The 14340-nt window shown below is 30.2% G+C and overlaps 1 protein-coding gene across 1 annotated transcript in view; it reads left to right on the top strand.

The window, feature by feature from the left end:
* The window catches only part of LOC129227314 (TSC22 domain family protein 2-like), a 33626-nt gene extending 23394 nt beyond the window's left edge, over positions 1–10232 (top strand). Inside the window, exon 3 of the mRNA XM_054861858.1 lies at positions 7669–10232. Within this exon, the coding sequence (XP_054717833.1) occupies positions 7669–7956 (288 nt within the window). The 3' untranslated portion in view covers positions 7957–10232. The remainder of the gene's footprint in view (positions 1–7668) is intronic.
* Positions 10233–14340: the final 4108 nt, after the last annotated feature.

Here is a 14340-nt window from a genome sequence, read left to right as displayed (position 1 = left end):
GGCATTTTTTTACTAAAAATTTTACGTACTAACTGTATATTGATTTTCATTCCTGCAGATAGTTTTGAGCTATGTGCGCATTTTTATTTTACTATGACAGTGACATATGTATATATTTATTTTGGAAGGGGAGCAACAATGCCAGGTCTTCAAATTTACCTAGGATTTTTTTTTTTTTTTTGGTACTATTTTCTTGAAAAGTTTGAAAATTTTTCGACAAAAATTTATCTTATCCTCATTGTTTTGGAGACTGATGTGCTAAAAACTAGGGTTATTTCATCTAAAATGCAGTTTCTCTCCAGCTTTTCATCTATCTATTCTTTATCTTATTCTTTTCTATCTATCTTATCTTTTATTTATTTTTTTCAAAAAATTCCAAGTTTAACATAATTTTCCAAAATGCATGTTTATGTAAATCAATAGGAATGGGTAAAAGTACCAGTTTTTCCTCTCACTTAGAGTGATACCATTAGATCAAAAATTACCAGAACTCTACGGCATAGCTTTAGTTCATGTAGCCCGTTTAAGTAAATGGCATTGATTTAACAGTGCAAAATTTTTTTTGCGTTACTTAGAAGTCTGGTTTTCATATTGTTAAAAATCTTCTATGAATTCTGACACAACATTTGAAGAAGGAAATCCGAACGGTTCTAAACTGTTGATTTTGAATTGCAATGAGGATGTCAGCATATTCCAAGTGTTGAAAGTGATTACACTCGATTAAAAAACCGTTTCTTCTTACAAAATATTAGGGAACAAAAGCTTTGCTGTCAGTTATTAGTTAAAGAAAAATATAAAAACAAGCAAACTAGCAGGTCCGTGGAGGTAGCTACTACAGAAAGTGAAAGATGAATAAAGAAGCCAGCTTTTAGCCAAATCAGTAATCAAGCAAATTATATAGTAAATAAAGTTTTGATTGAAATATACTTTTTGGACTAGTTTGAAATGCAAAAGACTGAAAAATAACAATTGAAAAATTACAAGAGAACAACTTGGATTTTTTTTCCATGTAATTTTTTAAAAACTTAGTTGGTCTGCTTTGTATATTTATGTACCAAATAGAAAGATGCACAGATTTAAAAAAAAGTAAAAACTATTTAGCAAAGTTGCATAACCTTAAAAAATATGTTTCTAAATTTATTAAATCTGTAATTTATCTATAAAACTTTACTAGTTACTTTGCATTAATTAGATTTTACTTTTTCGAATAATATTATAAAAACATTTTTGGGAAAATGATTAAATTTTTCAATACAGTCGACTCTTGCTACAACGTGATCCGACTTACGTGAAATGGCTATTACTCGGTTTTTTCCCTGGTAAATAATTTTAGACATAACGTGAATTCTCCACCCGCAACACGAAAATTTTCCAAATGGAATCGCGGTGTGTAAGTATCGGGTTAGTTATTGGATACTAAATTTTTTTTTTCGTGAATGAACCTTCATCCCTTCGGCATCACTGAGAGTGGGTTCCCACACCATACTAGCAGGGCTCCCAAATGGTCCGCTTTTCCCCGCCAAAGTCCGCTTTAGACCGCTTTTTAACATTTTGGTCTGTTTAGTCCGCTTTTGTACTGTTTTTACTAAAAAATCAGATTTTAAAAATTTTCATTACATTAAAAGATACTGTGTGCGGACTTATGTTAAGCTCGAACACGCTGCCGCGGCGCCGTTTTTCTATTGAACTTGACTTTCTGGTATTTCGCTTCAGATTTACGTCATTACTCCTCCTCCCACCGCTGTTACATGGAAATCTAGCAAATGGAGAAGTTTGGGGGAAGAGTTATGACGTGAAATCAAAGCATTTTGCTACCGATATTTTTCACTGGTTCGTACGCACTGGTCTTCGTTGTTTCATCAGTGCAATTTTCTGAACTTGTGTTCGATATGTAGCATTGCGAAAAATTACTTCCTGTGTTTGCGAGTTCAATCTTTTTGCATCTTGTTAATATTTTGATGTTTTTGACAATCAGAAGTTTCTTTAACATTCATTAACTTAGATTAGCTTATGTTATGTTTAATTACAATAGATAATAAACTTTTTTTCGGAACCATGATAACATCAAACTTTCTCGCACTTCGCGGAAAGTGCTTGTCGTGTTTGAGATTTCAATCGTTTTGCATCTTGTAAATAATTTGATATTTTTGTCAATCAGAAGTTATTTTGACACACTCCACCATAGATTAGCTTATTTTTTGTTTAATTTTAATAGGTAATAAACTACTTTTTTTTTCGAAACCATGGCAACATTGAACTTACTCGCACTTCGCGATCTTTTTGCATCTTGTTAATGTTATGATATTTTTGGCAATCGGAAGTTATTTTGACATACGCCATCATATAATAACTTATTTTTTGTTTAATTTTAATAGATAATAAACTTTCTTATTTTTGGAACCATAGCAGCATTGCACTTACTCGAACTTCGCGAGGAATTGCTTCTTGTCTTTTAGATTTCAATCTTTTTGCATCTTGTACATATTTTGATATTTTGCGCAATCGAATGTTATTTTCACATATGCTATCCTAGACTAACATATTTTATGTTCAATTTTAGTCATGTTTAGTTTTAGAGAATTTTTTTTTTTTTGAAATTATGCCAACAGTGAACATACTTCGCGAAAATTTGATTCTCTTGCGCAAGATTTCAATCCTTTTGCATCTTGTTATTATAATAATATTTTTTGAAATTGGAAGCTGTTTTGACATGTGCTACCTCAAATTTTTTAATTTAATTTTATTTTTAAAAACTAAACAACTTTGTATCCTTATTTTTTTAAGTACTCATAATGAGTATTTTCAATTTGAAAATATAGCTCTATGAATCTAAACTTACACATTTATTTATTACATTAAGTTAGCCAGTAAAAGCAGGCTCAAATTTACATTTAGTGTATTTATCGCTTAAACAACATTTGTATATTTTTGGGTATGGTGACTTTAATAAAAAAATTTTCGTTCTCACTGATTTTTATATGTACTTGAAGACAGTTACAATATTTTTTTGGTGCCCGAACAAATAATACATACATATGAAGAAATGATTTGCATACTTAGCATACGATGATTTGCAAACCTCTAATATTTTTGAACTTAGTCAGTTAGTAGCGTAGCCAGAAATTACCTCCTGCTTTGGTGTTTGGTCATAAACTCTCATATGTATATAAACTTACCATATTTTGGCTGGAAATATATGTAAAAACCAAGGGCTGTGGAGGGGGAGGGGGACCTCCTGGCCTCCAAACTATATCTTCTTGTTTTGCGGCACCTTATATCAAAATGAATTCTCTTTAAACTGGTTATGTGAAAAATTTTGTAAACTACTATATACTAAGGTGTTTACTGTAATAACTGTATCTAAAAAGTTTTTATTAGGTATGCGCTGATTGATCGGTCACTTGGGTGATTATTTTTAACTAGCCAGTTTTTACCTGTTAAGTAGTAGAAATTTATTTTACAATTAAAGTTACTCTGTAAGATGGTCAGTCACATGTTTGCTTGTCACTCCCCCTCCCCCATCCAAATGTTTGTGTGAATAATGTAATTCAATGGATAAGAAGTTCAGATGTACAGAAGGTGATAAGGATTTATCATTAAAAATCATTATTTTGGTTAATTAACGAATTATCTACATGTATTTATTGCCAGGCAGCTAATTTGCCTTTTGGTGCTAACCTGGGTTTAACTATGAATGGTCCTCCCAAGGTTTTCTTTTTAATCCTAACTGGTCCTCTTTGGTCCCCTTTTTGATTCAATGTGGTCCTCTTTTACCCTTTTCTATGGCTAAAATGTGTTGGGAGCTCTGTACTAGTCTAAACATTGCTTATACAAATAACTACTCTTCATTTTCCATTTATTTTTTTCATTCTATATCGGGAAGTTGATGAAGTATAATTACACTTAAGAGCGCTGTTTCATTTAAAGTTTGAAGATAGAAAGAAAAAAAGAAAGTTTCTGAAAATTAAAGAAAAGCTAAACATTATGAGCTTGAACAATTATAAAATGTGTCGAAGGTAGCACGGCAATTGGGTACGAATTAATTTTCCATATCTTCAATTAAAAAGCAAGAAAAAGAAATCCGTAAAAGTCCACCGAGTAGTTTCTAAGCAAAATGCAAAAATTATGAAAATAGAAGCTGCTCTTATATTGTGAATTTAAGTAACCAGGAAGAATGGAAATGTTATGAAAGAATTAGTTAAGCAACTATATTGCACATTTAAAATTATATAAGAACAACGGTTTGATCACGCAGCATAAATCATCACCATCTGCGCCTTTTTATGTTAAATATCATTACTGGATCTATTGTACAGTTTACAGTACAACTATAGTGCATTTGTTTTTCTTACTACATAATGTACATACCATAGTGGTTTATTTTACGTCTTTCTTTACCATTGATCACTGATTTTGTGCATTGTAGCAGTTTTTTATGTTGAATAAAACGTTTTTTTTTTTAAATATAAATAAAAATTCAGTTTTATGTGAGAAACAGTGATGTGTAGTCAAGAAACGGTTTTCAACAGTTTTAGGTGGTGTTTACAAGTATCTTTAATTATATGGGTATGTTTATAAAAGTTTTTACACATACCATTTTCGACAAAGCGAAATTTCAACTTACGTGAGGGGTCTTGGAACGCATCCCTCGCATAAGTCGGGACTCGACTGTAAAACCCTTTTTAAAAGAAACCACATGGTTAAAAAAAAAAAAAAATCTGTGTCAATATAATATAGCATGCTTGTGTTTTCCGATATGAAAAATGTCTTATTTTCTTCAAATGTTGTATTAGCCTGTGGGAGTGCATGTCCCTTTAACTGATATTATTTAATAAGAATTTTTGAGAAGTAATTTCATCGAAAAGGATGAAACCGTAGCATTAAATTTCATAAAGTATCAAAGCAACTTAAAACATTCAAGTGGATCTTATTGCTAGAGTTTAAACTAGTCATTATGTATTTTGATTCATTAGCCATTATGAATAACAGCTAATTTATCTTTTTTGTTTTGCTGTAAAGGAAGGTGGGGCACCTTGGGACACTTTTTAGATAATGATTTTTAGAAATTTTATTTTCAAGCCAATTTTTACCAAACTTAGCTAAACATGCAATTTAGACATTTTTGCTTCAATGAAAATTTATTTTACTCCATTATTTCATCAAATTTTCATATAAAAATTAAAGTCATTACAATGTCCCAACCTGCCCCACTAGTTGGATATCTTGGGACACCAGCAATAATCATAATAATTGTCATCTTAAATAATTGAAATCTTATCACTAAGAACATTTTCTGCTGCTGCTTCAAGAGCAGACACATCAACAACAGGGAACTTCCTATTTTCTTTTCTAGAACTCGACATTTCCGTAATTTTAGTATTTTAAAATTTTACTGAGAAAGAAAAATAAATTTTCTGTATAACAGTAACATAATTCTTGTTTATTAAGTACAATGAAATGACATTTTTCTGTACTGTACACTAGTGGAACAACTTGGGACAGTGTCCTAATCTGCCCCACTTAAATTGTTGTTATATATCAATGTTTTAAAAGTTAGACTAGGCAGCACAATATATTTTTTAACCTTAAAATTATTATGAAAGGACATATTTTAATTCCCACATGCTCTGACTGAAAATTATTCATTTACTACTTCAAAATTTTAATAATAAAACCACCTATTAATGCAACTCTGAACCTTTCAAAGCAAAGAACATTAGATTAGTCTTTAACTGTTCATGTGAGAAATTCCAAAGTACATTGAAGAGTAGATCCTGCTGCCATTGATAATGTCTTAAGAGAACTAATTTCTGTTTACAAAATTAAAGCTGAAATTTATGGTGTCCTAACGTGGGCCATTGTCCCAAGGTGTCCCCACCTTACCCTAATATAACCACATCCTCAAATGCAGAGGTACTCATAATTTAAAAACCAGTAAAATATGTGTTTTTGTATTTTTTTTTTTTTTTGTAATTTTTACAAAAATTCGTCAGTTTTTACGATTAAAGGATTTTTACGATTTTACCAATCTTTGTCAGGTTCTTATAAATTTTTTTAAAATTTTAGTAATTTTTTCCAAAACTTTTGATAACGCAATTATTTAGATTTCAATAATGACAAGGACTGACTCACTTAGATTAGGATGATTAAGTAAAATTGTACTTTCCCTCTAAGTAAAAAGATTCAATTAATCAGAATACTCAGATAACTGAAATTTTTTCAGTTTGTGATAGAATTTAATTTCTCTCTCTCTCTCTCTCAAAAAAAAAAAAAAAAAAAAAAGGAAAAAAACTATTTTTTAGAATCTCTCAAAAAGCCAATTAATCTACTAAGAACATAAATATTATGGACAAATATACTTTAAATGTGGACGCAAATCATAACGAGTAGATCATTCTGTTAGCGCGAATGGGGGGGGGGAGTTTCCCTCCCTTTGTTTTAGGTTCTAATTTGCTAAAATAATAGTCAATTATTTTGAGTGTTGCAGCTTAATGTATAGCTTGTTTAGCCTATATTTTCATACACTTGCTCAAATGGTTTTCAGTCCAAAATAGTGAATTTAGACATATTTTCAGCACCCCAGTGACAGCTGCACTATTTGTATTTAATGTTTGTTTTTTCCTTTTATTTTCTCCCATCAAAAAAGAACATTGGCTATTCTCTTTGTTTTCACTAAACTGTTCCAAAAAGAAAAAAGTCATGATTTTTTTTGTTTTAAGATTTTGGAAGATGTGTTGTTACTTTATAAAGTCCTCTCAAAACTGGGGGGCTCCCCTCTGCCCCCCCCCATAAATCCGCCCATGACTCAAGCTCTTAAAAATTAGGAAATTAATATCAAGGTTAAGGTAGTAGTACAGTAGAAGACCATTATAAAGCACACCTTGAGACCAGAGTTTTTGCGTTATACAGGTTTTGGCGTTATATTGGTCATTTCCAATTTTTAAACTAATATTCAAAATATATCTATATGTTAGCACTTCAGAATGAGTTTTATCTGTAGTAAGTATTAAAGCACTAATTATACATTGAGTCATTCACAAATAAATATGTTTCTTTATTACAAGAAAGTGAAATATCCTACACTTCTGCTAGCTTCATGGTTTGCATAACAGCTGCATTTTCAAGAACCATCTGGTATTTTTGTTTTACTGTGAATGCTAATTTTTCATTTAAAAGCTTTGAGTTAAGATGAAAAGATGGAAAACTGATTCAAAATTTAATTTTCCTAACAATCTTTATGTTTGCAAGGCAAAAGAGGAGGATTTTTTAAACTTAAAAACTTATTGTTTACTTCTGAAAAGTTGTGCCATTTATAGAGAATTGCGTTATAAAGGTATTCTACTGTAATGCAGTTATAGCTAACTATTAAAAAAAAATGAAAAAAAATTTTTTCTGACCATTTGTCCAGACTAGTTACAAGTTGAGTGTCTGAGAAATTTTAGGGAAATCCTTTCTTCCCACCTTGAATTTTGCATTAAAAGTGCTTAAATTTGTGTTAGATGTTAACTGAAAAAAAAAAAAAAAGTTAATGAAATGGTCTTTGAACTATGTGCTGCATAATTTGTTTTTTGCAAAAAAAAAAAAAAACCTGTAGTAAATAGATTGAAATTTTAACTGTTTTTAGTATCATGCTTTAAGTTAAGTTTAAATGTTGAATTTGTTTTACAGGATTTGGTCAAAAGTCACCTGATGTTTGCTGTGCGAGAAGAAGTGGATGTATTAAAAGAAAAAATTACTGAGTTAATGGATAGAATATCTCAATTAGAATATGAAAATGGCTTTCTTAGAGCAAATGCTAGCCAACAAACTTTAGAACAACTAAACCAATCACAGCTTCTTCAGCAGCAGCAGCAAACTCAGTCGTCTACCATTTCTATGAATTCATTCTCTCAAGTGACTCAACAATCTGTCTCTCAGCAACAATTGAATGTTCAAAATCAGCAGTCAACTTCATAACGTCTAAAAGTTTTATCCTATGAATCAATTATTTTGAACTTTTGCGGTAGTTTTGCACAATGGTATGTAATTATAAGTGCATTTTCAAATTTTTTCATCAAAAGTAGTTTTTCAATATATAAGACTTATTTAAGACTTATAAGGTCATTTTAATAAGTATTTTCTTCATAGAAAAGTGCTTTTTCACATTGTTTTTCACCCTGTTTTAAACATTTATATTGGTATTAAACTATGTGACTAATAAATTATTTTTATTTAGCAGTTCTTAGTAAATTACAAAATATATTTCATAGGAGGATGATTTACATAAAGAAAAATTTTTGATCTTAATTCAAGAATAAAGTAAATGATAAGAGCTTTTTATTTTGTATTTTAATTTAATTACTTGCAATTTAGGTTTTGAAGATGTATGTATGAGAAATTCTTTCAAAAGTTCCATTGTGCAATACTACCAGTTCTATTCGTAGTTGTGTCTGACATGTATAGAGTATATTGAGTTTAATCCTTTCGGTATAACTAACAGTAAAGAGAAAATTATCACTTCATTTGTTCCAAAAATTATGTTATTTAAAAAATGTAGCCTTATGAGAAGGTTCTTTTAAAATTATCTTGTGTAAAATATTTTTTAAAAATTCATTTTTATTGTCATGTTAAGATAAACTTCATCACTTACACCATAGTCAACTATTGTAATTTCCTAAGTGTTTGTGTATTTCAATGTATCGGGAAACCTGATACTCCATAGTCAGCAAAGAACTATTATGCCTTTTTTAAACATATTTTTAATAATTGGATTTGTTATGTGTAATTATTTCGGACAGTATTAGTATTTAGTTTCATATATGCTTATAGTGCTAGTGTATGCTGGTCTTACACAAATGCTTTATCCGAAAAGATTCATTCCTTAAATGTGAACGAATAATGTGCCACAATTTATGTCTGTGTCATGTCTTGAAAAGTAAGAAAATGCGTGCTCCCGTTGGACCAATGCAAGATGTACAGGAAATTTTTGTATTTCTTGACTGCATAATGACCTGAACTGTGTCAAATTCAACACTATCAAGTGTGTTGTAAAGAATGTTTTAGATAAACTTTGTATAGAGACTAAGTCTTCAAAACTCAGAAGAACAGTTCTGTCATATGCCTTATAGGTTACAAATTGTGATAAAAATAAGTACTGTAGAGGTTGTGGTATCATATTGTAACCTTGAAAAATGCCAAGGAAAATTGAATACCACTCTCAGAATGTGATAAGTGTATTAAATTCAAAGATACTTTTTTGCAGTCTTTACTTCTTTTCTTTTTGTGTGCACTAATTTGATGCTAAGTCACTTAAAATAGAACATTCCTTACACCTTTCTTTGGTGCTCAGCTGTGTGGGTGCATTTTTTTTTCTCAACCTCCGTTAGGTGCTATTGTGATTTATATATCAGTTTTACCGTTCCTAATCACAAGTATTTTGTACTGTGATGTATCATGTAACTCTCTGCTTTTCTGTGGACTTGACAATTATTGAAAAGGGCTTATGTAATTAGTATGTAAATTAAAATTTGCATTGTGGCATAGGAGATTGGGCCAGTCAAAAATTCTGTTGATATATGTAGATACAAAAAATATGGTTTGTGTGTAGAAATTCAATTTTGGAATTTTGACTCCTTTGCTCCAATGCTTGAATTTATCTCGTTCTTTTACAGTGTGATATATATAGTCAACAACTTTACAATAAAGTTCTAAAATTCTAGAAACACTTTGCTTCATGGAAATGTATGTAGGCAATAATAGTTATTGTGTTGTATTTTTCATATACTTTTTATAGTGATTTGAACAAATCCCACAAAAGAAACATTTAATATTTGTAGAATAAAACACATTACACTTCGATATTTTGAAAAATCAGGTTATGGAGACATTTTCTTTAAATTGAGAATTTAATTCTTCTATTAAAAGAAATGAGATCACAACAATATACAAAGCTTTTCATTTTGTAATCTATCCATGTTTTATGCAAAATGCCATTCCATTTATTGTGTAGAAGTGTTTTATTATGAAATATACTTTCAATGTTTAAAGCTATCATTTTACGTTTCAGAAAAATTGCTCTCTAAAATATGAGTTAAATTCATATGTCAACATTGAATGAAATTTTGTTTTCAGTTCTTTTTATTATCCAGCCACTGAAATTAAGCAATTTGTCTTGGTACCATCAAATTTTACAAGACTAAAATTTGTTCGTTCAAATGTAATATAAATTGTTAATAAATTTTTACGTAAAAAAATTTCACAGTTGATTTCCCCTAATTTTATCGAGTGTCGGTTTGGAAGTCCAAGAACTATTTGCTTTTAATTTGATACTGGTCAATGCGTATGAAATTGAAACATTGACTATTGATACCTAAATATCTTGAGAAAATACATATTTTTAACTAATACCCTACTTGCATCAGGGGGAAAATATCTACTACTTCATGCATTAACTTTAGACCTTAACTAAAAACAGTTTTAAATGCCTTTTACACAGCGGAAAGTTTTTTCATAATTTGTTTTTGAAATATTTTCTAAAAGTGTGATTTGATTTCTTTCACAGTGTACACAGACATAATGTAAGTTATTCAAACTGAGCAACATGAAAAGTACTTCTATTTATTTACTAACAAAATTCTTGTTTCCCCAGACAGTAACACTGAGAAAAATTACTAATCCTTTATGTTTTTCATGGTTAATAGAGGAAAACCAAAGTTAATTAAAAAATCACATAAACAGGAGAGAGAAGAAATTTTTTAAAGCAAAACAGCTATGTTATTTTATTTATTAATTAATCTCAAATTTCGCTGTATACTAGAGTGAGAGGGAAGGTTCTGGAACTAAAACCCCTCCAAGAACCCTTGGTTTAAACAGATATTGCCAATAAGCAACGCCTCCTACAGTTAATTTGAATCGCAAATTGGCAGGAGTAGGATTACAGTAATGAACAAAAAGCTTGTCATTTTTATCTTTTGCCAACTCGTGCAGTAATTGTTGCAACTTAAACATTTCAGGTCTAATTCTATATAAATAAAAAAGAATACATTTGTCTATTTCTCTATACAAATCCACGGTTTATGTTGGATCTCGTCCAAATTTAACAGAGAGGTACTTCTGCACCCGAGATGAATCGTCTGGGCTGCCACTGGTGGCTAAAAAAGCGGCTATTATACTACTATTTTGAAGCTAAGGTGACTATTTTATCCAAAATATGTATGGCCAAAAACAACTATTTTGCAATCGGTTGTAAAAGCTGGGACTATTTAGAGAAAAGGAGACTAAAATACATAAAAGCTCCTTTTTTCCTCTAAGGTGAAAAGAAAATAAGCTTTCTAATTAATGTCAGGAGTGGTCCACCTGGGGGGAGGGGTCAGGCGTAGACTACGCATTTGAAATTTTTTAGAGGGTGGCGGTGAGCCCTTACTCTTAAGGGTGTGTGGGTACCCCTGGTTAGAGTCCCTATATGAAAACGTAGTTTTCAGAGTTGCGACAACAGCTACGCTCGGAGAGCGCAACCAGTTTCCAGGGGAAGATAGGGTTGCCGCCGAGCTGCAAGATTGGCTCCTTGTTCGCTTTCGAGTTTCATTAAAAAAAAATAGTCACAAGCGGGGGCGGGAAGAGTGGCTGAAACGGGTTCTGAATGATGTAAGCACGCGGATTCGAAAATGCATGCTGTCAATAAATGAAACGCTCGATTTTGATTCAAACATTAGAAAAAGACAAAATGGCCATGTGTTAGCAGAATTAAAAGCAGATTTTTTTCTTTAACCTTATTCTCTTTAATACGATTAATTTTAAATTAATCAAAAGATTCTGAGACAACGAAAATTATATTATAGTTTTGAATTGATTCAAAATGAATAAATAAAAACTGATTAAGAAAATGAAAATAAATAAATAAGCAACAAATAACGAACATAAAAAATTGCTTGTTTTTGCTACATTAATTAAGTTTTATAAAGATTTTTGAACATCGAAATATTTCTTGAATTGATATCAAAAGCATTACTTATTTATTTTTTTTCTATAAAAGGAAGAAAAATACAATTTTCTGATTTAAATGGAAAAGTTTAGCATTAGCTTAAAAATTCCGAAAGGAAATATATGCCTGGGATGTTCACCTATGGGGGGGGGGGGGGTGGCACCCATGTATATGCAAAGGAAAGTTTGAAAGAGTAATACTAGAAACATGCAGAAGCTTAAAACAAGGTATCCTATCCAGGCCCGGATCTATATATTTTGGGCCTCCCTGCAACAAAATTTCTATAGCCCCTCCCAAGAGGCCATCAGTGTATATTTGTAACATTAAATAAGTCTTAGTGCTAGGTTTTTTTCAATGTTTTTTCTTCAATTTCATAGGCCGTTGGACCCCTTATGACCTGGGACACCCCACACTGTGGGGATCCTATCTCGCTCCCCCCCACTCAAAAAAAAAAAAAAATAATAATTAAGAACCTCTGAATATTTCAATGGTTTAGTGGACACACCTAGTTAATAGATTAATTTGTATTTAGTTGAAAACGAAATTATATTAATCAGAGGTCATTTTTATTTGAAACTAGATGCAGATAGAAATATTCAGAAATGAATTGGGAAGTTAAGGGGGGGGGGGGGCGTGTATTTTGACATATATTTTTTTAAAATTCGTATATGCATAAGAAACAGATGTCTCCATTGTTTTATATTTATTTCTTGAAAGTACACTATCTATTATTTAAAATTTTCAACTACATTTTTATACCAAAAAAATACTAGAATGAAAGGTAGTTAGGTAGTAGACATTTTTTTAATGAAACAAAATTAAAACAATTCAGAGCACCAAAAAAGGACTTGTACTTATTTTGAATTTTTATGAGAAAACAAAAACTAAAAATTAAAAACAATTTAGCATGAGGAAAACTCATTTATTTCATGCTAAGTTTTCAGATCAATAGCATGATCTTATTGTTGTAATCTTGTTGTTGTAAACAACATAGATCTCTGCTGTTCAATTTATTTTTTGGTGTTATTGTATCTATAAACTTTATTTAAAACACGAATTTTCCAGCATTTTCATCAGAAAAAAAAACCATTAGTTTAATTAAAAACTTCAGTCACTAATGGGCTAATCTTCAAAAAGTGCAACTTTGCTGTCACATGCCTTTTACAGTTAAAACTAAGGAATAGTTTATTATTTTTTAATTTCAGCAAAAATACATCCATTTAAATCTGCCGACAGTTTTTTTTTTTGTAATAATTTTATCTATTTATTTATTTATTTTTGATAGTTCGCAGCATGTGAATTCTAACCTCCATGTATTAGAATTTAATTGATTCAAAATAAATGAAGTGATAAAAAAAAAGGTAAGAAAATGAAAATAAATAAATGAACCACAGATAATGCACATTAGAAATTGCTTGTTTTTGTTTCGGAAAGGCAAGCGTTATAAAGAGTTTTAAATCTAAAAGTATTTCCTGTAACCATTTAAAAAGCAATATTACTAATAAAAATGGTTTGCTACTAAAAAAATTGCATGTTTAAGTTTACCCTGTACAATTTTCTGATTTAAATGTGATTAAGTTAAACATTAAATTAAAAATTTGAAAGGTAAATATGCAAAGGAAAATTTGAAAGCTTAATACTAAAAATAGGTAGATGGTTAAAACGAGGTAACCCCTCCCCCCCAAAAAAAAAGAAAGAAAAAATACCAAGAACCTCTAAATATTTTAGTGGTTCAGTAGGTAATCATGGTTAAAATATTAATTTGAATAAAATTTAAAATTATTACTTTAATTTGATGTAGATAGAAATATTCAGAAATAAATTGAGGAGTTGAGGGGGTGTAATTTTAAACATTACTTATTTTCAACTCATATGAATAAGAAACAAATGTATCTATTGTTATTTATTTATTTCTCTGCATCATACATCTATTACTTAAATTTTGAACAATATTTTCACATCAAATCAATATTACAAAGAAAAAATCATTCACAGCACCAGTAGAGGACTAGCATGAAGAAAACTCATTAATTCCATACTAAGTCTTCAGGTCATTACCACATAAAAATTACAACCAAAGTCTCTAATGTTCAATTTATTTTTTGATTTCAAACACAGAATTTCCAAGATTTTTACACGAGGAAAAAAAAGAAACAAAGACATCTTTCTCAACTAGGCAATCAAACTCAAATTCAGGGTACCAAAACAGGATTTGTAGTTTTTATAGATTTTGGGACAAACTATTATTATCAATAACTGCTTAAGTAACAAAATAGGCAAAGATTAATCTTTGTGTTTTCTGAAATGCAACGTTTATTGGAGTGATGTTTTAAGTGGGGTTCCTCAGGGATCAGTTTTAGGGCCTCTTTTGTTTATTATAT

Source organism: Uloborus diversus, chromosome 8 (genome assembly GCF_026930045.1).
Source record: "Uloborus diversus isolate 005 chromosome 8, Udiv.v.3.1, whole genome shotgun sequence".
Lineage (NCBI taxonomy): Eukaryota > Metazoa > Arthropoda > Arachnida > Araneae > Uloboridae > Uloborus > Uloborus diversus.
The sequence above is the reverse complement of the archived record's forward strand: the minus strand, read 5'-3'. Positions and strand labels throughout refer to the sequence as shown.